This window comes from Echiichthys vipera (genome assembly GCF_963691815.1).
Source record: "Echiichthys vipera genome assembly, chromosome: 3".
Taxonomy (NCBI): domain Eukaryota; kingdom Metazoa; phylum Chordata; class Actinopteri; order Perciformes; family Trachinidae; genus Echiichthys; species Echiichthys vipera.
In genome coordinates, this window is record NC_139828.1 from 14,535,721 (window position 1) to 14,561,179 (window position 25,459).

Here is a 25,459-nt window from a genome sequence, read left to right on the forward strand (position 1 = left end):
AGGTTTATTTGATTTTAGCTTATACTTCAATTTTAAATATACGAAAAGATGTGAGCCAAAAAGTGGTCTCCCTTAATGCACTTTGTCTAAGCTGAACTAAAGACGTGAGGTAAGAGAGTGAGTGAGGTGGCCGAATGGTCAGAGTGGAAGCTAAGATACATTTCACTGTTTTGTTTAAATAGAGACAATAAAAATGTGTACACGTGTATGAACCTCTAAATAAATATATAGGGTATTTTATAGGTTTTAAGATATAGATTAGTATTATTGTTGCCTGCCATTATATTGCTTTTCCAAACCTTTTACCATCTATTATTAACTTATATTTCACCAAACTGCCACAAACCACAACATTATCATGTTTTGCTGGAATAAATCATCAATGGGCTCCTTCCTTTTGGATTGCATTTGGTAATTGACTTGAATGGACTTAACTACGAGAGGAGCTGGTATTGGGGCCAGTAGGTAAGTCTTTCAAAACACTCTTGCAATAAACTCCGGGTTCACTAACTCTGTTGTTGTTGCTTCGGATAATGTGTAAAGACTCTTATCATGCTGCTGCAGAGGTTCTGTGTTATTTGGAGCAGTATTAATGGTTAAAAAAGCTGTTTTAATGCGTTCAACTTGTTGCCCCGAGCTAATCACTGATAGACGCATTCAGCTGTTAGCGACTCTCGTGGATATCTCCTTTAATAGTTCATACACGAAAAATAATGTCTCGATGGCTCATTTTATGAGTGTATTTGCCTAAAAATAGCCTGGGATGATTTTACGCCTGAATTTTACTTTAAAAGAAATGTTTTGGTCACCACTGTTGCTTATGGCGGAATTGTTGGGTCTCTGTAAATCATAGTATCATAGTAATCATAGAGAACAGGATTGACTTACTCTACATGGGAAGTGCCTGAGGTAACTTGTTATGATTTGACACTATAAAATTGAATTGAAAGTGAATAGACCTACTGCAAGCTGAAGAGCGGATGAGAGGCAGGTGAGCTGACTGGAAGAGGTGATGAGCTGATTGCAGAAGGTGTGCATGATGAGCAAAGCCCACAAACCACACACAGACACTGGGTACTCAGGAAGGGGAAACACTGGGGAATCATCTGGAAGTGTGGCTACAGCCGTAATAGAAATAATTTTGTAACTGCAACATACGAATAATGCAGAGGCGAATCCACTGCATTACATTACACTATGGATCTGATATAAAAATCAGAACCAGCCGAACCAGAGTCTGTTTTATTCCAGGCATTCATTTTTCCTGTCAAAACCTGGCACCTACATTACCCAAAATGCAACCCGACTGCTGAGAGTTTGGCCTGAAATCGGGTGTGTTATGCTAGTAGCGGCTAATGAGGAACAGGAAACAAAAGTCTAATGCTGGTCACTTCTTTCCAACTCCACATTCCCAGATTATTTGTATTATTTATTATTTTTACTAATTTTCAAACATTTACCAGATTTTGTGGAGCTCCCTCTGAAGCCACAAAACATGATTTTTTTCTCTTGCAACTGTCAAGTGTGAGAAGGAGGAATCTGTTTCATGACCTAGAGTAACCCGTCTGTGCCTACGCGGAGTGTAATCCTGATCCAGTGTGAGCATTTGAGCATTTATCAGCACAAACGCATGCAGACACACAGAGCTGTATCTGACACAACCGTACTGTAAGAGCCATCATTCCACATTTCTGCTTTAATGTTGGGCCTGGGAGTTCCGGCACGTCTGCCACGTCCTGCTGGCCTCTGGATGTGCATGGTCGGGTGAGAAAGGGGTCTGGTTAGAGCACTCTCACCATCTATTGCTGCTGAACAGGCGCACATGACCCTCCATAAATTTACCGCCTGCTTTGCCGCTCATTTCCAATGCTAAACAAGTACTGTCTGTCTGCCCATCAGTCCTTCTACCTCATCTGTCTCTCTCTTTCTCACTGTCCACACTTCTCTATCTCCTTCCCTTTCATTTTTATTAAAGGTAAAGTGACTTTTTTTTCATAACACATGTCCAAATTTGGCCCCCACTCTGTTTGATATCGCTGTCTTATCATATGGGACTGAAGCGATATATGAAAATGAGATAAGGATATATTGACCACTGACTTTCATAGGAAGTCACAAAAGGTCCTTCATATTGGATTCCGAACACTGTTGCGATTGCAATAACGAGGGTAGCTTTATGAAAAGATGAAAAGGATAACCTTTAAAAGAAAAATGTAATTTTAATGTGAGGCAATATCCCCAAACAAAAGCCTCAAAGATCTATTATTGAGCCGTCCTTGGCCAGAAGTACATGAGCTACTCCACCTTTTTTGTCACAATAGCTTGAGAAAAAAAAAGCAAAGAGGATTTTGGTTGGTTCATCCAAAACACAAAGAACACATTTTCTCTAGCTATCCAGATTGATTTGGCTCTATTTGTCTGTCTAAGACGTTAACCTCCTGTGCAATGGAGGTTAAGGAAAAAGCACAAACAAATTACATTTAAAACATTAATTTGGGGGTCAACTTGTAGACATTGCTTTATTTTAAAAAGGTATCACAAGCCAAACTGGTTGGGTGCCACTGCAATAGAGGTAAGTGATTGTCTATGTTTAGTATTTCAGGTGAGCCAATCCCTGGGTTCAACAATAACCATAGGCCGATTAGCCTGTGGCTACAAAAATGTATTCTGTGGCAAACAAATAACACTTGCAGGTGGGTTTTTTTCCGGTCTCTTTTGACACTGACACTGCATGTCTCAATGAGGTAATCTGTCTAAATAAAAAAGGTTAAATACCATTTAAAAAAAAAATCCCTTTGCAAGCGTAACGTTACAGTTCCACAAACATCCGGATTCATATGCACCTTTAAATTCAACATACTACAGAAACAGCGAACAGTAGCCTACTTGTCGCCTGGCTAGCTACCAATATGTCGGGGCTACTGAAGTATGGGTTTACTAAGCCTACTAAAACTCCTAAACGCTGTGCTAACAGAGGATCCACAAACACTTTTATGTGGCCTATTAAATAACTAGAACAGGAACAGAAGTTAGGAGTGAATGGAAACAGCTTGAATGTGACAGATCTAAGGACTTAATGTACTGTTATGGGAGGGACGGACGGAGCGAGAGAGTGTGGGAGCGAGAGATTACATTTGGTCCACAAAAAATGTATTTTGGCCACCAAATTTAGGGGCTTGTGGCCCTGAATCCTTTCTACTATTATGATGTAGTGAGTGAGCCCCTTTGAAACACACGTCCGACCTGCATAATCCCTCTCTCACCGGGACACCCTCCTGACCTTTCCCTGCTCTGTGGTTTGATCGCCTGTATAAATGTCAGTGTGTATGCTCTTTCCTGCCCATGAATTGACATATTGGTACAGTGCCCCACTGCGCCGTTGAATCTGGGTCAGAGTGAGCACCCATACATGCATACAGTACACAGACTCTGGGGACCTTCATTTGAGTTCTTTCCTAAAGACTAACTTTGCATCTGCCACATCAGAGGGTTGTTGTAGCAGCGAGTCCTTAACTTCAGATCAAGTAAGAGCAATGTCATGTTGCATTAAACCCATGTGAAAATATCTGATCCATTAAATTATTTCTTCGTCACTCAAGGAGTTATTGTTGCCTGCCATTATATTGCTTCTACTTGATATGAACAGTTACAGGAAAGGATGTTGTTAACCTGTATGGTTTTTAATTAGATGGAAGGAGGACTAGAGAAAAGAACTATGCAGGTTAAATCGCCCTTAAAAAAGGGACCGGGTGCCAGGGGAGCTCAAGGACAGCATAGTTAATGGGGCATCAGACAGATGACAGGGGAGGAAGGAAATGCAGTGGATGTTAAATAAAAGGACGGCTGACAGGCGAGAGGCACATGATGTGTTGGAGAATTTCCATTTGTGATATACTAAAGATGAATAGTAACTATAAGTTGGGGGGTGGGAGACTGTACACCACAGTCAGTTACTTTAATGGTGCTCAATGGTTCATGGCACTCATGCTGCTTGGTTTTTTGAATTCATCAAAGAGGCACCTGGAAATGCTTTTAACACATTTGAAATAACTTTACGGGGTTGGCTACATTCTTCGCGTTGCTCCATATTGATGTTGTTTGATGATGTGTGATTTTTGTTTTTGTTCAAGGTCTTCCTTCTCGAGCTGTTATCACTCAGCTTGTTAGTCCTGCCAACCTGGATCCCAGGCCACAACGAGATGTCAGCACTCACCTGTCAAGTGAGAGAGTGTGTTTGACACTTCTGCCCTACTTCCTTGGGACTTGACCCAGCACCACCCGTGTGTGTGTGTGTGTGTGTGTGTGTGTGTGTGTGTGTGTGTGTGTGTGTGTGTGTGTGTGTGTGTGTGTGTGTGTGTGTGTGTGTGTGTGTGTGTGTGTGTGTGTGTGTGTGTGTGTGTGTGTGTGTGTGTGTGTGTGTGTGTGTGTGTGAGAGAGAGTGAGAGATGCGTGTGTAGCCGCCGGGTGACCAGCTGCATGGCTGTTACTTTCTTTGCTCTTCAGACATTGACGTTATATGCGAGTCAGACTGAAATATCCCTGTTGAGTCCACATTACAAAACATTGTGTTCATGTGTGTGTCCTTGCAACTCTTGCAGTCAGCATATGCACCGTGTGAACAGATGTGATTGCATTCTTGTCCGTGGAAGTAATGGTTACAGTATATCAGATTAGCTTTAGGGCTACAACTAGAAAAGGTTAACAGTGATATCTAGTATTGATGTTAGGCATGTGGCAGTATAGATTCCAGCTGATCGTGAGTACCAGTTTCCAAAATAAATCTCACAAGTGCCTCCATGATGGAAAAAAGCCTCTTTGATAATAAACAAATGCATCTTCAATAATATAGAAGTTGAGAAACGAACATTCAGTTCACAGGAGACAGCTCTGGTGGCCATTCCTGTGGTCAGTATGCCAATTACACACTCCCTCACCACTTGGCATTGTGCTATGGCCTTTTATTGTGACCAGTCTAAGGCACACCTGTGCAATATTCATGATGTCTAATCAGCATCTTGATATGCCACACCTGTCAGGTGGATGAAGTAACTTGGCCAAGGGGAAGTGTGTCACACAGATGTAAACTCACAAAATTAGAAATAGGCCTTTGTGTACACAGAAAAAGGCTTAGATCTTTGATTTCAGCTCATTAAAAATAGGAGCAAAGACAAAGGTGTTGCGTTTATCAGCTTTGTTCTAAATATGGATTTAAAACCTCTTCAAACAGTGATGAGAAATGGGGCTTAAAGACTTTTAAACAGTGCTTACTTGTGTTGCACGTACACCTAAATCTACTTGAGTGTTAAAGCTGAAACCTTTTAAAGGCAAGATTTAAAATTTTCTGACAACATATCCCATGTGCAACCCCCAGCATGCCTTCACTCAGCTTCTTACGTCTCACGTGTAATGCAACGATGAGTTAATGGATGAATGAAAACAGCTCCTTCAGTATACTGCACCAACAGGGAAAAAGATACTCTTGCTTTAACAAAAACTAAAGCCGACTTAATATTTAAGGTAAGCTGATTACACTGCCAGGGAGGCACAGTATCAATCTTAAGTCAACGTGATGTAAGAGGCTTTGGTGCAAAATCACAAATGTGTGCGTCAGATCTTCTCTTGGTCAGTAGGTGTCTGATAGGATCCAGCTGACGACAGTAGTGAATTCTCTAGTGTGGCTCCTCTGAATACCTGCGTTGAGAGCTCTCTGTGTGTGTGTGTGTGTGTGCGTGTGTGATTTGCGGGGGTGCATCCTGAGCGATGAGCGCTACACTGGGGAGCTGCAACCTCAGCGCAACTCAGAAACAGGGAGGATCCATCATCCTGGACAGCCCTGGAACAGAACAGTGGAGCTGCTCGTCTACATGAACAGACGAAAATACAGTACAGCACACATGCGGACATACACAACATGCAACTTTAGAAGCTTCCCGCCCAACCTTCTAACCCAAGGCTTCTGTAATCAATCCTGCTGCGTGAAAGCGTTGCATGCTGCTCTGCATCCCACCATCTGTCCTGAGCTGTCTGACTGCCGCCACGGTCGATGAACAGCTACTGTATGATCACACCCTCTCATCTACACCTTGTATACCTAAAATCATCTCAGACACATGTGAAGCATATGTGCTGAATGAAGCACAGAGACCCTCCAGGGGGATCCAGCCAAGATTTAATTTTTTTCTTTTAAACCCTCCGAGACCTTCCATGGGCCCATTTTGGATGCAGCTCAGCGTTGTGTGTCATCTTTTTCTGCGGCTTAATCTATAATAAACATTGTGTTTTGTTAGGAGGCTATCAAATCTTTGAAAGTCTGAGTATACAAGGGCTTAGAACATTATGATGGGAGTTTATGATTCCTATTATTATTATGCTCTATTATGTCTCATATGCTGTTGCAGCCATTTTTGGGTAGATACCATTTTTTCCACAGATTTTGTGCTAAATGCAACCATTTCCTTTAACAATGGTCACATTAAGACACCCAGACCTTGAGGGAACATCATAGAAAAAAAATCAGTCAAATCAAATTTGACATTTGGAGATTTCTCCAAGAGTTGCATTTTTCGGCAACTGGATGGCGAGTGCTTCTGTTCTGGAAACTGCTCGGAAACCCCCTTATTGTCAGTATAAAAGCCACATGTCCTGTGAATGCCCTAGGTCTCTGGTTTGTGGTTATAAAGTTTCATGAGACTATGATTTATCTAGAGGTCACAACACTTTATATAGTGAGGTTTCAAAGTTTAAAAAATGATCTCCCTAAAATGAAATACCCACTTGTGGGTATCGATAGAATCCTTTTTCATTCAGATATCTTGAGGTCAGACAATGACATACCAGTTTTCCCCCTGCCAATATAAACCTAACTTTGGGAAGTTGTTCAGGCCCCTTCCCGACAAGATCTTAGGTCGTCGAGTTTCACATGATTCTCTGACTTTATACAATCTATTGTCTGCAATCAATCAGAGGTAAACGGTTGGGTTACCAACACATAATTAACACCATTAAATCTATCCAGAAGAAAGACCTTTAATGAGGCGTAGGCCTGATTCTAGTGTTGCGTGAAATATATTTGCCCAAACAACCAGCTGCCGATTTTCAAAGACATACACACAGTAGGCTATGCAGAGGCGACCTCTAACCCCATCATGGACATGTGATGACAAATCTGACAAGGCAGAGAGATTATTGGTGAGATTTGGTGAAATGGGTGCCATTTATGCATGGTTTTATTTGTAAGAAAGCGGCTTTGGTTGTTGATTGTAGGCTATGTGGCTCTTGTGTGTAGCACAATGACATGGCACATTAAACACATGTAGCAGTGATTTACATGTAGCACTACACAACACCGAAGGTTAAAGCACGTCATCTAAACAGAGCAGTATGATGGCACATAGTGTTAATGTCAGGACTGAAAGCTAAAGGTACTCAGGCAGATTATGAGACAATGGGTTCCTGGGCACATGTACAGTAAGAGCCCCCGCCCTGTCTGGCTGGGACTGGACCAGTCCCAGCCTGGTCAGATGCGTACATGAACTGATGAAGCCTCTTGGATGAGAGGTGAAACGTCTTCCTAGACAAACAACCAGTCCAGTTGTTTTTGACTGAAATTGCTTTGCGGATAGCGGATAGAGTATACTAAGTATTTTTAGTCGTTGTGCATCGATTTTTGGTCATTTTGTGGTTGTTTTGCATTACTCCATAGTTATTTTGCGATTCTTTTGCATCATTTTGTGTCTAAGTGTCTCTTTTTGATAATTTTATGGGTTTCAGCCACATTTTTGTGAGTCAGGGCCCCCTGACCCTTGCACCTGTGCCCAGTAGGCCCGTTCAGTAATCGATCCATAAAGACCATGTAGGCTGTCAAAATTATCATTCATGTGTAGCTCGCTACAATCCTTCTACAAAGGCAGCTAGATTTCATTCACACACACACACACACATGGAGCATTTTTCCCAAAGGAAATATAGGAACACTGAAATTCCACTTGAGGATTTAATTTTAAAAAATAATAATTAGCAACTGCCCTAGAAAGGATCATGTGGTATCCTCCATATCAGAGGAGAAGCTTAACCATTTGCAGGGAAGAAGGTTAAAAATACGACAGAAATCTTTAGTGTGAAAAACAAGGGGCATATTTATTTTTCATAATAAATATAGACATTCTCACATTTTAACAATTAAGGTGGATGATTATTGTACAAACAAGGATCTAGGAAAGCACTGATTGGCCGCAGCACCACCAATCACCAACATAACAAAGAGAGAGAGAGAGAGGGACTGATAGATAGAGGAAGTGTGTCAGAGGGCTCAGTGCCAAATCAGGTCTCTTGATTTACACATTTTCTTTTCTAATACAAATAATAAAAGATCTGAACCCAAGTTAAATAACTTCATGCATCCCTTAAGCCCTGCACCATACAGTTTTAATAAATGGGCAGCCATACAGGCATTGCAGAAAGTATGGTCAATGAGAGTTGTTGGTAGTCTACCGCCCCCTAGTGTGAGCCAGAGGGATGGTTAGAAATAACTCAAGGGGGTTGCAGTGACTGAACCCAAAGCACTACTTCACAATATTTCTGCTTCGAAGTGAGCCCATGTCCAACTTGTCCTCCCTCTCCTTCTTCCCAGAGTACAGCACCTTCCCTCTCTCTCACAGAGTGTTCTGTGTGTGTATCAAAGAGTCTTAGAGGATCTGTTCTGTGCTAGAGGCGGAGATGTCAAGTAATCTCCAGGCAGCATATGTGTTGAGCTCCTCCTGGTCTCGACACAGAGCCCACACGTACATCATTCTGATCACTTTTTCCTGAAGGGAGAAAAACGATCTGTTCAATTCTCCTTAATCACTATAAAACACGGATGACATACACACACTTTAAATGAGAATTTAGACAACCCAAATATACGCATATATTTTGTGAAGAGAGAGACACCTTGACCTCTTTACCAATCACAGGTGTCCCTGAGGAGCCCTGAGTGCACCACACGGCTGATTTATAACCAATGAAGATTTAGTCCGGGTTGTGGGTCTAAATAATAAAAGCCATGCCTAATAAAAAAAGGGGCTTAATTGTCTTGTACCATTCTCTCGGTGCATCATTTATAACAAGTTCCTTCATGACAAACACTTTGTCTAAGGCTTTACACACCGCAAATGCAATTTGATTTACATGTGTGTTTTAAATGCTCTTTGCTTTTATCATTTAGCAGGTTCTTGCACAGTGATGTTTGTGTATTTGATGGTGTAACTTACAGGGTCTCCCTCCACCACCTCTCCTTTGGTGTTTCGGATCACCATGACTAACTGAGCCTGGAAGGTGATAATCAGCACTGGACCCTGGTCCATCATCTTCCCCATGGCCAGCTGGAGTAAGGGACACATACATATGTACTTTACTCAGCCAGCAAACATGATTTTAGTATTAAACAAGTTCATAATGGCTCGAGAGATATTTAAAATACAGAAGTTATAGAGACCTGATAAAGGTTGATAGAGACAACATTTCTTAACTACTTAACTACTGTATGACTGTATGCCGACTTAAACAGTCTGAAAAAAGCCCAACTTCAAAGAAAAGTAAAAAAAACTGAACAAAGAGCTGTGACACATGTTCATAACCATTCAAGACGTTTGACAGCGCTGATGAAATGGTTGTATACTTTGATTTTGCATGTTTGCAAACACTTTCCCTGCAGATCACCATATAAACCGTTTGTACAGAATTCCATTGTTAGGCAACAGCCTTGGTCTTTGGTAACTTCCTGTCAGCTAATGTAAATCACACACACTACAACAGGAAATAAACTAGGACTGTTTTGGAATGTTTATGTTTACATATTGAAAAAGCCCCATATTATTTAACCACAAGCTCTACAAATCAAAGCAAAACCACTGTTCTCCATTAAAAGATAGAAGAGTAACAAGTATCATCTATTAACACTTTTACTAATATTCTTAATCGGTTCAGTTTAACCTGTTTCACTTGTTTATGACAATTTATGTTAAAATCATTTTGCCTGTAAAACTGTTGCAATTAGGGCTGGACAATATGGAGAAAATCAAATATTACAATATTTTTGACCAAACCCTACAAATATCTTAGGGTTGACTATAAGTGCTTTCACAAGATATTTACACAATGAGATTTTTGATAAATAATCACCGGTAATGTGGATATAATGACTAAGTGGGTAAAGGCAAATAATAGTACAGCTAAAGGTGTCTGGTCAATTCAGCAAATTATATCAATGTACTGTAATGCAGCCTTTAAAACACTTTTGTCACAGTCACTAGTCTCATATCCCAATATCAATACATCAATGTATTTTCCAAGCCCAATTATCATATAGATTACCAGATATGGGCATGAGGTTATTATCAAGTATATCGATACTCACCAAAACCCCTGTATTCATCGCAAACTTGTGAATGACTGGGGTTTAGCAAAAACCAAAGCAAAGTGTCATGACGTGCCAATGCTCAAGGCGTCACGTTCAAGGCGTGTGTTGTCTGGAAAAACTTACATCAATATTGTCAATGTCCAGGATCTTAGAGTGGAACTGAAGTCCCATGGCCTTGGCTTGCTGAATTGGGTGTGCCAGCTGGCTGTATGTCTACATACCAAGTATGGAGAAAAACAAAATGTGATAACATTATGACTAAACATTTTATAATGAGCTGCTGACCCAATATGGGGACCAATGTCACCAATGTGCTTCGTGGGCACAATAACTGCTGTCTTTACATGTCCGTAACAAAAGAAGCCTACAGTCAATGCGTGAGAAAGGTCTTACCGCTTCATAACACCAATCCTTCAGAACATCCAGCTCCCCTCTGACCATCGCCTGCATGGAGACAGAGCAAACAGCAGCTTAAATCAAGACCTGGTAATATTTGTATTTTTACATCCTGATCAGTGGCACAAAATCCTAATTACATCTACTGTAACTCAGTGTTGCATTCCTTGTCAGAAACATCATCAGGTGTATGTCCTAACTTGATCAATTCATACAAAACATTTCTTAAATGGATGAAATGATTAATTTACACTGATACAGGGACCAACGTAGTTTGCACTAACATATACCTCCAGTATATTGGGGATGATATCTCGTTCACACTGCTTGAGGAAAGAATCTTTGTCAAAGGATGGGTCCGCCTTCAAAATCTCTGTTAATACTTCAGACATCTCAGTCTTAGAAAAAAGCCCACCTAAACACACATGAAAACACATGAACACGGACAGGAAACACATGACGTTTAGTAAACAGATAATGAGCAGTAGAAGAGACTGTGGCTAAGTAATTACATGTATTACTAAACCTGACTTACTGTTGGACTTATAACATGTCTTGACTTGACTTCAAAATATGTGCCATTAACTTTAGTTTTCCTGCTTCTCAATCTCTCGTCTCATTGTGTAATCTAGCTTTGCTGAAAACTAAATCACCCTTTGTGAAAAAATGAAAATGAAAACAGACCATGACCCAGAAATATGTTTATACTGTAAATAAACTGTATGTATGATGTACAACTTTTTGAATTTATAGGTAGCTATAGGTACCCTGTATCTTCTCTGTTATAGCTTGATTCGTCTTAATCAAATCAGAAGTCTCTCACTTATGACGTCAGTCATCTTGTCGGTGACAGCACGAGACGCTCTGATGAGGGCGTTGTCACTCTCATCATACTTCATTTTCATCTCAAAGAACCCTGTAGTGAGCGTATGAATGAGAGCATGTTAGAAGTTGAGTTGAAACCTGAGGTTTCCATCTTCACACATACACAGAGAAAAAACAATTCTCTCAGATCAGCAAATCCTTCAAAATGTATAGAAATATCATATACAGAGATTAGACATCATTTTCCTGTCAAAAATATGAAAACCCACTGCTGGTGCGACATTGTGAGGAATGAAAGGCTAAAAGCTGAGGCTCAGCAAAATGCTGCTGTGTATGGCTGCTGGGTGATTGATGAAGCATACATGTATTTAGAAGGGTTAGGAGAGGATGCAAAACTTTCCCACTGGACACCACTTTCCCTGCAACAAGCAATATCCAACGTAATGGGGTTAGAGGTGGATAATGAGTGGAGTATCTGAGCTTTATGCCCCTCTGCATATTTGAATTTGAATTTATTTATTGAGGACAGCCCTTTGAGATAAATCATCTTATTTTCCACAAAACTATCCACGTAATAGAAAGTAAAAATACAGTGACACACACACACACACACACACACACACACACACACACACACACACACACACACACACACACACACACACACACACACACACACACACACACACACACACACACACACACACACACACACACACACACACACACACACACACACACACACACACACACACACACACACACACACACACACACACACACACATTAGAAAGGATGCTTTGAAACCATGAAGAGAAGTAGTAGACCTAACCTGGCATATTGCATGCAGTCTTCTACTGCATTAAATAAAAGGAGCTTAAACAGTACATATATCATGTGATGCCACTGAAAGCCACAGTAGAGGGCTACAGGTGGGTTGTATTATGCTGTGTAAGATATTGTGCAGGTACAGGTAATCAATGAATGAAGTCCCATATTACCAGATCCATTCCAAAAGTGTTGATGCTGCAACAACAGCTATGGAAATCTATATAACTGCAAATCTGATTACTTTGCACAATATCCAAACTATTTCTTTTCACCTGTCCAAATGTGATTCATCAACGTTATTTCCCTTGACTAATGTGCATAATATTGACTACATCAGCACAGTGATGTATCCCTATGTTACACACTCTGCAACTAATCCCCAAAGCAGCACCCTTTATTTAACAGACTCTTTCATCAAATGCTTATTAATGGAGCCTCATAAGCCTAAAGTTTAGTAAAGTGTTCCAAAGGGCGTAGATATCTAAAAAACTTTTACAGGTGCTGGATAAAAGAGTCAAACACAAGATCCGTGCACTGTATTAAAAGCTCCAAGTAAGTTTAAGTGTGCAACATTTGGATCAAACAGAGATCTTTGTCAGGCGTAGTTAAATCACCATCACAAGCAATATATAAACAAACTATCAGCTGATTGTGGTCTGCATTATAGAGAGTCAATGCACTCTTGAGTTGACCAATCAGATCAAAGCTGAACAAAACTGTCTGATACTCCCTCATGGGGGGACAGAGCACGACTCTGGGAGAAGGAACCAGACACATCAAGATGGAAAAAAACATGTATTTTTTTATTCTCCCCACACAAAATTGCAAATTCAGTGGTTCTGATTTCATGCTAGTTGACTTGGACTCCATATCACTTACTGTACATGCAGCATAGAATTGCTGGTGAACTTATTAAAAGCTGACTTTAAGTAAACTGTCAAGGACGCAGACAGGAGACAAAAAAGATCTGTTATTCCTTACTGTTGAAGACCATATTGTTGTCTTTGAAGTCCTTCCACTGCTGGTACCATTTTGAGTCTTTGTGGAGCACCACACCCATCGCCTCCCTGAAGAACACACAAGGTAAAGCCTGTGAATATTCTCATTTGTCCAGGTCATCGTTATCCTCAAAGCAATTTCAGTCAAAAGCAACTGGACTTGGTTATTTGTCTAGGAAGACGTTTCGCCTCTCATCCAAGAGGCTTCATCAGTTCATGTACGCATCTGACCAGACTGGGACTGGTCAGATGCGTACATGAACTGATGAAGTTTCACCTCTCATCCTCTTGGATGAGAGGTAACATCTTCCTAGGCAAATAACCAAACACAAGGTAAAGTTTTCAAACAGGACTTACTTACACACACTGCCCCAGGGGGAAGTGGTTCTGATTATGGTGGCATGGGTATAAAGTGGTTGCTGCCCACATGAACATGCAGAGACTTTGCTCTGCTGTAACCACAAGGCTACTAGGAGCTGCTATTAAAAAATGCTTTGCTTTTTTGGGTATACGCTTTTGAAGGTAGGCAGTTGACAGGGCGGTTGCCATGCAGCAGTGTGACAAGAGTTTGCTTATCTCTGCAAACTGTGATGTTTCCCTAATAGTAGTTTAGAGAAAGTACATTTTCAGCTTTGCCTTGGTATTATTTACTGTATTTTTTATAATAATTACTAGACTGTATGAGTCCATATAAGTTGTACCAGCTATCTCAGAGCCTGAGAGGCGTTCCCCTCTCAGTATCAGGGCAAAGCAGAGGGCACTCACGTACTCGTTGGCTTCGAAGACCTTGCTGTCATCCCCTGCCCCCTTGGAGGAGAACTCACTCCTCTTCCTGAGTCTGTCAGGAGGGCGATAAGAGCCGGTGTGGCCCAGATCACCAATCTCTTTCTTCACACTCTCCATGCCCTGAAAATAGATGAACAGGTAGAAGACGAGAGAAAAACAAATATGTTCCAGTATTCATTTAGTTTTGCGTTTTCCTTTTTATCCTTATTAATTTCTATTTTACAGTAACATTCAATAATACATTTCCCTTGCTTTATCCTTTACATTGAGCAGTTTATATGAATGGAATATGACAAATTATTTACTTAACAGTTCAACCTTGGAGCAGTGCACCAAATTGACAAATTAAGTAACACGGGTCTTAAAATTCACCTCAAATCTTACAACATGAAACTTCTCATTGCTACCTTACGTAACAGAGGTCAAGATTATGTTTCAATATAAATATATCCTTACACAACAAACAAAAGCCAATAAATGCAGTTGAACTTTTGGTAAACATGAAAAGTTTCTGCACCATCATGAGCACAGTGACTCCATACCTGTGATATTGCTCTGAATGCACCAGTCTTTCCCAACATCTCTCCACTTTTAGAGACGGACTCTGCCGAGGTCTTCGCTGTTTTGGCTGCTTCCTCCATTCCATCTTTGATTTTTTTCCCAATTTCTGTACGACTGACCTCCTCTAGCCCCTGCACACAGATACACACACATACACACCTTGTGAGGTCAGATGGATCAACTGGAAAGCATAACTATTATGTGATGATCAAAAGAAAGGCTGCATCTGATTGAAATAATACATTTACCTCTTTAACTGTCTCAGAGATGTCTCCCAGCTTCTTCCTGAGAACATCGGAGGTCTTCACTGTTTCGGACTCTATCGTTTTCTGGGGAAATGGGCGGGGGGTTATTGGCAAACCTAACACTAGTTCTTCCTAACAAAAAGGATAGAAATGCAGTGTGTGTGAGACCAAGTACTAACAAATTTCCTTCGAGCTTGTTTCAGTGCATCCGACTCCTCCAGTTTTTTGGCTTCTTCTCGGAACTTCTTGATGTTGTCTTTCATGTCTTTGTTCTTGTTTAGCTCCTGCTTAATGTTCTCCAGAAGCTCTCCGATGAAACCTTTTCTGCCACCGCCCCTCTCCCCTGACAAATACCGTACCTGCAGAAGGGATGACTGAGGAACCTTGTTGATGTGAATAAGAAACAAAACATAAAATGTATTTACTCAAAGCAGTTTGTCTGAAGCAGTTTAATTAAACTTAAAGGTTTAAACCACAGAGGTTTTTTAATTATTAATTTTTTAAACCCAGAGATGGTTTATTTTTTGTTTTGGATAGTATTATTGTAACCCAGCAAAATGAAAACACACAATTGCCAGTTTATTAGGTATACATGGCTAAAACTTAAAATAACAAAGTCGAATACATCAGTCCTATGTTGGTTTAACTTCTGGGTTGTTTTTGGAAGATGTACTTTGTGGTGGTGCTGAACTGTATTGCATTATGCAGATTAAAGTTCAGTCAACATATTTGCCTGAGAATCACAACCTTCACAAATGTATCGTTTATTGCACTGTTGTTTTTATATCGCATTAATTAAAACAGGAGCACTTTAATATGAATGACACGCAGCTTAGGCTTTATTCCATGAGCTGACATTAGCATTGACTTCTTTAAAGAGCTCTGAAGAAAGCACATTTTCGCTGAAACATTAGGTCTCGGCATGAAGTCTATACAGTGCATATCATATTCTGCAAAGATCAGCTTCATAGATATCCAGAAAAATAAGCAAAAGATCTTATGCCAGGTGTTTGGTACCTGTGAAGCGCATGTCAGGACCCCACGTATCCTGTAAACATTGGGTCTGTTGTGAAGTAGCAGGTAAGAAGAAGGGAATGCCACCAACCCTCTCCGTACACATATCTGGAGACACACACACACGATTGTATGGGATGTAATACTAAACACTGAAACGTCTGCGTAGAATATGAGAATGCCATGTCATTAATGCGGGGGAAAAAAATGACATTTTAGTCTAAAACCAGAAAATAAGTTATAACAATCCACGGTGGGAAGTCAGAACATGCCGCTAGCTGACATTTTACTTCCATCCTGCTTCAGAGTTCAATCACCGGCTGGACGTCTGGACATTCAAAGAGCTAACTTGGCTAGCTTCGTTAGCAGCCTGAGCAGGAATACATAGTTCAACACTTCCAGTCACCGGTAATCCTTACAGCTTTAAAAACACCGCTAAAGTTCTTCCCTTCTCATTTTCTGGTGTTTACATGTTGACATTTAACAAAAGTCCCAGACACTCACCTGGTAATACTGACACAAGGGGGCCGCCATCTTGAATGGTACGCCTGTGACCTTCTTCCGGTGGTGATCATGTCCACGAGGGGGGACTCATAAGCGTCTTTCAGATACCTCCAGTCCACAGCTAACTTCCGTGCACTTGCATACAGTATGTTGCTCAAGCTAGCATCATTTAACTGTATGCATGTCTCTGAACCGTTACACTATCACCATCTTAATTGTAAAACTGCCAACTGTTAATAAGGGACTAATCTAAGTACAAGAAAGCTAGTTATTTTTTATAATTGCAAGACCACACAAAAAATAATCCAACAAAGCATTTCCAAATACTGGGGTTTATTTATCAAAACACCTTATAGAACAAAGGCAATGACAGGTGAACATGACAGAAACAAAATTAAAATTTGGTCTCTAAAAAAAAAGTAAAATTAAGCAAAAAACTCAAACACTTTCACTGACAAATTACTAACTAAAATAACATTCACTGTTACAAATATCTAACAAACCAAGTGGATATAATATGAATATGCTGAAGGGCAATTCAGATGATACAGATAGTTTAGATTAGGGACTAAATGAAATGTACGCTGTAACACAGATAACTTATGCATTCCTATCAATCCTGACATCAATTTCTCTCCCGTTCAGCCGATAACCATTCATGGTCCGACAGACACGCTCAGCAGTTTCAGGGGTGTCAAAGCGAACCACGCCACAGCCCTTGGACTTGCCGTTCTCCATCTTAATATCAGCATACTGAACCATGCCTGTAGATGAAGAGCACCAATGTTAGAAGTCATCTTAATGTAAAATAGCAAACAATTAATATTCTATTTACAAACTACAACCACTCTTACCGCATGTGTTGAAGGTATCTTTCAGCATCTTCCAGTTGAAGTCAAATGGCAGCTGAAAAACAAAATTCATTACAAAGTTGATTATAAATCATATGTGAAAAGATATTGATAAATTCATTAAAGGGGAATTTATTCATTTTACACGCTGTACACCATTTCCATGTAAATGACTAATGGCACAACTTTTTTTGAAATTGGTCTAGTATTGAGTGCAACATCTGCAGCCTGGCCGCTGTGAACCGGACTGCAATGTAATTGAATGAGGCAACTACGCATCGCCAATGTAATCGATAACAATTAAAGTGCTTGTTTTGGCTCCTTACTGGCTCAGATTGTTATTAGTGTCAGACAACATTGTGGAAAGATGGGGACCTCTCCTTCTAAAATCTCTCAAAATGACTTGACAGCAGTCCTACCAAAGCACATTTTCCTCAAGAAAAATGCTGATTGAAAGTGGGAGAGCTGCAGAAAGAGGGAAAGTTAGTGTGTTGACCTGCATCAGTACCAACAATACATGGCCGGATAACGGCAACTTCTCCAGCTTTCCATAATGTAGTCAGACACCTAGAATAGCGAGTTCGATTCGAGTCAGTCAGTGGCAAAAACAATGCTTGTTGCCCCGTTCGATTACATTGGAGTCCAGTTCAGGGAGTACAGGCTGCAGTGCTCGTGCTGAATACTGGACCATTTTATTAAAAAAAATAAAAGAAAGTTGTTGCCATTAATAACTTGCACGTGAATAAAAATAGGGCCAAGTTGAAAAATACCAAAATTCCCCTTTAAGCCAAACTACCCTGCAATAAACACTTACATTTCTGACAAAGATCTGGCATCCCTTCCTGATATTGCCTCCCCCAGTTCCAGGACCTCCAGCTCCTCCAAAGGTATTGCCACCGAATCCACGATCTAAGTCAGCAGAGCGATCAAACTGACCACCACCAACACCTCCAGATCCCATGCGATCCATGTTAGAGCTCATGCGGTCGATGCCACCGGAGGCGAAGCGGTCAAGTCCTCCAGCAGAGCCTATGCGGTCAAAGGTGTTGGCCATTCTGTCAAGCCCGGTGTTGCCAATGCGATCCATACCCATTGGGGAACCAAAGTCCAGACTAGAACCCATGCGATCCAAACCTGACGGGCCTAAGCGATCAAACCCAGCTGGGCCGAGGCGCTCCATGCTGGAGCTCATACGGTCCAGGCTAGGGCCCAGCCTGTCTACACTGGGCCCCAGCCGGTCCATCCCCGAGCTCATACGGTCAAACCCAGAACCAAGCCTGTCCAGGTCAGACCCGCGCTCCATCCTGTCCATGCCCATTCGTTCCATCCCCGCCATGCGGTCCATGCTGCCTCCCAGGCGGTCCATGCCAGAGCTCATGCGGTCCATGCCAGAGCCCATGGTGTTTCCTACAAGAGAATAAAGGTTATATTTACCGTCTAAGATGAAATGCATTAAATCAGATAACACTCATCAGCACGGCTTTAAGAGTAACTTCAAACAAAATCCTGAAAATACTAACCCATTCCTCTCTCAAAGGAGTCGCCAAAATTATTGCGAGACATTCCCATTTCATTTCGCCCAAACTCCCTGTCAAAAGCGCCACCAATCCCACGGTCCATCTCTAACAATGCAAGAGATGAAACCGTTAGAAACATCAAGGAAAACGTGAAAGTGTTTCACGCTTTCTTTTGAGAGCTGAACATGTCTCCTCACCGTTCATTCTGCCCATCCCTGTAGAACCAAAACGCTCCATGTTGTTCATTCCTCCAAAGCTTTCCATACCTAGAAGAGAGAAGAAAATCTTAATGCCAGAAGGCGCAACCAGAGACAGATGGACACGCTGGGTATGGAAATCTGATACCTTTAAGATACTGATGTCTGGGCATTCAAATATAAAATGGATGATTTAGAGGCGTTCCATTTGACACAATGAGTCACATCGTTTAGCTGTTTTATTAGAGAGAGTTAAAAACTTCACCCAGCCCAATACCATTATCTAAGGGACTTGAAATATACGGTGAATTGTTGGGTAGTTTGTGATAAGGTTAGAAGTGTTGAGTTGCTTTAACAGTAAATGCAGTAAAGGCCCAGCTACTAGAAAAACTCAAGTACATACCTCCACCTCCTGCTCCTCCTGCTCCACCTGCTGCTCCTCCTCCTCCACCCATACGTCCTCCTCCCATGTTTCCAAAGCCCATTCCTTCCATTCCTACAAGAGAGAAGAGTACTGCTGAGCCACTGATTTCACTCATGTCTTTTATTCAAGGGTTTAACAAGAACACAGTCAGAGCTAGTTACCTCCAGGGCCCATGTTGCCCATTCCTCCGCCTCCGCCTCCACCCCCACCTCCTCTGTTGAGTTGGGTGGCATCAATGGGCTGGCCGCCAGGTCCCAGGCCCAAACCAATACCACTTAGGCCACCTAGACAGAAAAAAAATGGGTTATGTACTAAGTCTTTGTCCTCACAGGAAATTCTGCAGAATTATTATACTGGAGGAGTAAGCTCTCAAGCCATTCAGACAACTATGAAACATTCCTTCCATATTAAAAAAAAAAAAAAAATTCAAGTAAGTCACCGGCCCCTGTGGCTCCTGACAGATCACCCAGGTATATCTTGGGCAATATTTAAGTATATTATTTATTTATTAAATTACAGAGAAGAAAGCTACATAAACTTACGTGGAAGAGCAGCCGCAGCCCTTTCAGGTGGTCCAAAATCTTTGGGCAGGGATTTCTCATCCTGTCAAAGGCAGATATAAATACATTTAGACTATGCCATTGGATTAAACTGCGATCCGATGTTTAGTGAGGTTTAGGAGACGTACCAGTTTGACGTGCATGACTCTGTTGAACAACAGCTGCCCATTAAACATAGCTGTGAAATCATTAGGGAAAGCGTACCGGAGACATTTTGAAAAAATTTGTTTCTGCTGAATTAATATTCTATGAATACAGAAAGGTAGTCAATACATCGTTTTTCAAAAAAAGGATACAGACAGCTTGGACTGCTTCAATGGGCATATCAAATGTTACTGTGCCCATGCCTCTGCTTTTCCCATCCTTGTCCTCCAGAATGTCAGACCTCACCACCATGCCCGCCATGCTGAATACCTCTTTCAGCTTCTTCCAGCCCACTTTGTAGTCAAGCTGTAGTTTCAAAGAACAATTTTGGTTACTCTCGCCATGTCTGCAAATAATTTTACTGTTTAACAGTAAATTAAAATAACAGCTGTACAGTTATACATAACGCTAAGTACTCAACATTACTAATTAAAATACCGTATATTTACTGATTAATCTCTGCTTTGCTCCTTTCATATCACTTTATTCAATATATTGTTTTATTTGGGGGGGGGGGGGTGTTAGAACTGTCAAACAATGGAAAACTCTGGAAGCCTCACATTAGCCACGAAGACGGTGCTGCCAATCCTTCCAGCCTGGAGACCATGGATGATCTCATTGGGGATGTTGGGGTTGTTCATCAGGCTAGGGGGAATGTTGACCATTGAGCCATTTGGTCCAGGGCCCATTCGATCCATGTTCATGCGATCCATTCCCCCCATTCGTTCCATTCCCCCCATTCGATCCATTCCCCCCATGCGATCCATTCCACCCATGCGATCCATTCCTCCCATCCCCCCCATTCCTCCCATCCCCCCCATTCCACCATGGCCTCCTGGAGGGCCTCCACCTTGGGCCTTGTTCATTTCCCTCTGAGCAATCACTCCATCAGGGTCCTAACAAAAAAGCAAGAAAAATATGACTCAGGAAAAAGTACAAACTGACATTTTGGTTTCTCTGCGGCTCCCCCCTTCCATTCTTGTTGTGGCGTACCTCTTTCACTTTCAGGGGTCGTCCATTGAGGCTGTGCTTGTTGACCTTCTCCACTGCTTTCTTCATTAGCTCCTCGGTCCTAAACTCAACAACACTGAGAAATATACAGAATATGCTGTGAGAGAAATTAACTCCTTCATTTTTAATAACTATGCTCTTCTGGAGCATGTCATTTCACTCAGTTATTTTAAATAGGTTTGCAATGCTGTCAATCTGAGAAACGATTGAAAAATGGATAGACTACTTACGCACAACCCTTTGTTGGGTGAAGACATCAGAACAGGCCGCACCAGAAGGGGTAAAGAATAAGAAAATTGAAATTAGCAAAAGCAATGGTTAAAAATAGATGATAATGAGTAAAAGAGAATCTCATGCACAATCAAAATGTTCAACATCACACAAGCCTACCGCCTTGACCACAACTCTGTGCTTCCAAATAAAGTTACAATTTTAACAATCTCATATTATTTCCCAGTCACTAACACAATACAGGCAAGTCTGGTGAATATTGAAGACGTATCTTTCCCAACATCCAAAAGGGCAGAAAATCCGCAGTGAGATTTGATTCAATCCCCACTACTAAGATATTGGAGAAAACATTTCCAGTAAAGCAGTTCTACAGAGTGAGTTATATTTAACAACCATCTAACAGCCTTGTAACAACCTCTTGCAGTCTAGACCCCTTTAGTGCATGAGGAGGAAATCCAGCAACCAAAGGACATGTCAGATACTGCAATCCCACAGGATTGGCTACAAAGAAAGCTGAAGTCCTTTTGTAAGAGTATCAGCCTTCGGGATGACCTCAAGTCAGTGCCACAGATGACACAGAATAAAAAAGCATGCCGCCAGCATGTCACCGTCTCACACATCACCAGGTTCTGAAGCTGAACAATTCCCAACAATGAAAATAAAGACACCAAAGCTGACAAACACAGGTTTGTCTAGGATTATTCATGTTTTATTTGTATGTATTTGCACTTACCCTCGATTTGCCTTCTGCGTCCATTAAGTGTTCCACGTACGTTACCTCACCCACTACAAATCAGATTCCAGAGACGACACACACCAAGGGGAGAGAAGCCGAGAGAACAATGGGGGTTTAGAGCAGACAAACAAGTGGAGCGGCCGGTGGCAGTGGGTTCAGACTGCCAGTCCTGCACCTTCCCCCGGCACCTCAGCAGCAGCACAATATGGTACAGGTCTACAAAAAACAAGCTTGGGTCCTTTAAAAAATGTAATACTTCTTAGCCTGTTCTTGTTGGAATTCTCCCCAAGCACCAAAAGCAATAGACTGAGGATATAATACCGGGAACACCACCTTTTCACCACTTCATTGCAAACCTGTGCATACTTTGTAGCCATTTTAAACATCAGGCCGATGCATCAATACTTGCCCATCAACTGAGCCTAAGAGGACACCTACAGCTTGACAATTTAACCATAATCTTAATGAAGGCAAGCTCTTAGGGGAAAGAAACATTCTCTAACTGCAAACATGTTCTTAAAGTGGACCTGTTCCTTTAATGCACACTATCAGAATTTTGATTCAGTGTCGACCACAGCCACGCCTTCGTTCCAGATCACGTGTCTGCTCAACGAATGGACATCAGTGACCAAACCTCTAGAGACAAGGACAGTGCATAAGAAGTTGCTTCATTTTGTAGACCTGTACCCCAAAGAAATCCCCAACGCATAGCCGTGTTTGGCACAACATGGAGATCTGCTGAGAAAGCATTTGCTTGTCAAGGTCACACCTAAAAGAGAAAATGCAATTTAACTCCACAGTCAGTTGTCATAATACGGATACCAGGTACTCCTTCTGAAAAGGGATTGTACCTTTCTTAACACATGCTTTAACTTCAAGTGAATGCCAATATAGTGCATTACTTCTAATACATCTAGCGCTTTCCAAGACCCCATAACTACAAGTACTTTCACATGCGTAACAGCACGTGTAAATCCATATTGTACATTACAAGACAGGACTCTTATCCTTGTTTATAGTTGCTGCATCACAAATGATTTCATTTAACAGCTCTCCAAATTTTTTGACTCATTTATAAATCATGAGAGCTCACGTCTTTACAATTAATTACATATTGCAACTGAGATCAACTCGTCCCTCGTTTCGGGGCAAAATCGGGATGTTGCAGGAATGTACTGTTTTTTAATGGTTTTCTTAGGTAAAGCATCTCAAAATGCCGCTCATGATCCCAAGCCATTGGATTTTCACAGTAGTGGACAGGATTTACACATGTACAACCCCACTTCACAAAAACCACAAACAGGTTTTAGTAAACTCGATGGAGAATAAGTGTTCAGTCGAACATCCAGGTTCACAGCACTTGTGCAAGACTGCAGCAACTCCTTAGATGACGGACAAATGAGAGGGACCTCTTCCAAAGCCTTTGTTCCAGACACCCAAAATCTCAAGCAACATTGTACAACTTGAGTTTCTGCACAAATTCCCCAAATCCTCTCGATGCTGCAGCGGTCAAACAAAATGACCCTTAATGCTTCATCTTTTTTTGACATGTCAAAAGTCGACTGAGTCGATCCCTTATCCAAACACCTTACCTTTCTCTTTCATCAGGTCTTTGAGAGCCTGCCACTTCACATCGTATGGGATGTTGCTGACAAACACACGGTATCTTTTGTTCACGTTGCCATAGGGTTCGAAGCGCCCGCCGCCACCACCTCTTTTCTGGGGCCTCTCCTTCCTGCTTGAATTGGGCTCATGCTTTGCTTTCCCATTGACTTCCCTGTATAAAGAGATCAATTAACAGTGAGTTAAGTGCTTTTATAGAGGTACAGAATTAAGCATGATTAGATTCTGAGAAGTCATGTGTGTGTGTGTGTGTGGGGGGGGGTGTCAAGAGATAAGTACATCTACCTCAGAAACATTTGCTGGTACATTTTTGTCAACAATTAAAATTAAAAACACAACAAAAATAGCACCATTTTGACTTTTTCCTCATTCATTGCTCCATGGGCCAAAATGAAGCAACTAATAAGATAAGGTAATCCTTTATTAGCCCCACAAGGGGGACATTTACAGTGTTACAGCAGTAAAATGGGATAATGCAAAAATAATAAAATCATCAACAGCAGATGCAAAAATATAAATATAACAATAGTCTATGCACGGTAAAAAAAAACAGTTAAGAATATCTTTTTAAAAAACCTAACCCACTGAATAATCCAACAGAGGGCCTAAAAGGATTTCCTTTAAACTGATAATGAAAAGGCGGAACGAGTATGGTTAGAGATACTACTATTAAAAGGTAAAAAAACAAACATTATAAAGACGTAGTTACATTGTTCTGAACTGTGGTGTTAATTATAGTCTGCAATGATTTACTGTTGTCGAGGAAACTGCATGGGCCGCATGGCAAGGCCGCTCTCGGGACATAACGTTAGTAGGCCTGTATTACGTTACTAAACCAACTGCACATTTTTAATGTAAGTTGTATGGTTAAAATGGCGGGCGAATAGAAAGGAGAACTATTTCACATTTATTGAGTAGATAAGTAAACTGCTAAAGTTTCGTAAACGTTACGCAAACCGGATAAATTCTCGAGCAGCAACAAAGAAACCCTGATGAATGGACTCACCCCGGCTGCTGCTGCTGCTGCGGCTTCGGCGGCGGCGGCTGCTGCTGCTGCAGGCCTGCTTTCTCCGTCACGTTGGTGTTTTCGGCCTGCTCGGTAGACATCTTCCTTGCGCAGATTTAGTGCCTTTCTAAATTAAGATGGGTTGTAAGTCTATCTTAACTGTATTAACAGAGTCAATCGCTTTCTAAAACAGACCGAAATAGGACAAATACTGCGCCGACCACCTCTGCGACACCAACTAACAAAAAATGGCGGAGAGAGCAGTCTGGGAGCAGGAACAACGGATTATGGGAATTTAAAATCAGGAAGGAACGGTGTCTTCATCCGGTGTGTCAAAGTAAAGGTCGCGGGAGTTTTTCAGAATAATAGTTGCCCGCAATGAGACAAACATACTAAATCATAACTTGTGTCGAATAAAAATGTATTTTATCTGAGGTGTTGGTTTTTTACACTATAAATGTCACACTCTACTGATGTGTGTCTCCATGATTTTTTGTTTATGATTTGATAATACTGACTAAAAATTTTACATACATTCATACTATATACTATCATTATTCTTATAAATATATGATATATAACATTTTAGCCATAAAAACA

The 25,459-nt window shown here is 41.2% G+C and overlaps 2 protein-coding genes across 2 annotated transcripts; both read right to left on the minus strand.

Annotated features, from left to right (window-relative positions):
- Nucleotides 1–8,352: 8,352 nt before the first annotated feature.
- timm44 (translocase of inner mitochondrial membrane 44 homolog (yeast)) lies at nt 8,353–16,625 on the minus strand. The gene is made up of 13 exons (XM_083911066.1): nt 16,560–16,625; nt 16,059–16,163; nt 15,221–15,424; nt 15,045–15,125; nt 14,778–14,927; nt 14,219–14,355; nt 13,433–13,518; nt 11,619–11,711; nt 11,086–11,210; nt 10,793–10,843; nt 10,523–10,612; nt 9,252–9,362; nt 8,353–8,804 (listed from the first exon to the last, which is right to left on the minus strand). Exons 1-13 carry the CDS (start codon nt 16,587–16,589, stop codon nt 8,685–8,687), a joined length of 1,383 nt encoding a protein of 460 aa, XP_083767192.1. The 5' UTR covers nt 16,590–16,625; the 3' UTR covers nt 8,353–8,684.
- A 256-nt stretch (nt 16,626–16,881) lies between these two features.
- Nucleotides 16,882–25,102, minus strand: hnrnpm (heterogeneous nuclear ribonucleoprotein M). Its single transcript, XM_083911071.1, has 16 exons — nt 24,860–25,102; nt 23,823–24,007; nt 22,228–22,280; nt 21,494–21,501; nt 21,246–21,339; nt 20,813–21,148; nt 20,405–20,558; nt 20,237–20,286; nt 20,091–20,151; nt 19,710–19,832; nt 19,528–19,620; nt 19,125–19,193; nt 18,931–19,032; nt 18,225–18,817; nt 17,414–17,465; nt 16,882–17,323 (listed from the first exon to the last, which is right to left on the minus strand). Exons 1-16 carry the CDS (start codon nt 24,958–24,960, stop codon nt 17,160–17,162), a joined length of 2,238 nt encoding a protein of 745 aa, XP_083767197.1. The 5' UTR covers nt 24,961–25,102; the 3' UTR covers nt 16,882–17,159.
- Between the last annotated feature and the right edge of the window lie 357 nt (nt 25,103–25,459).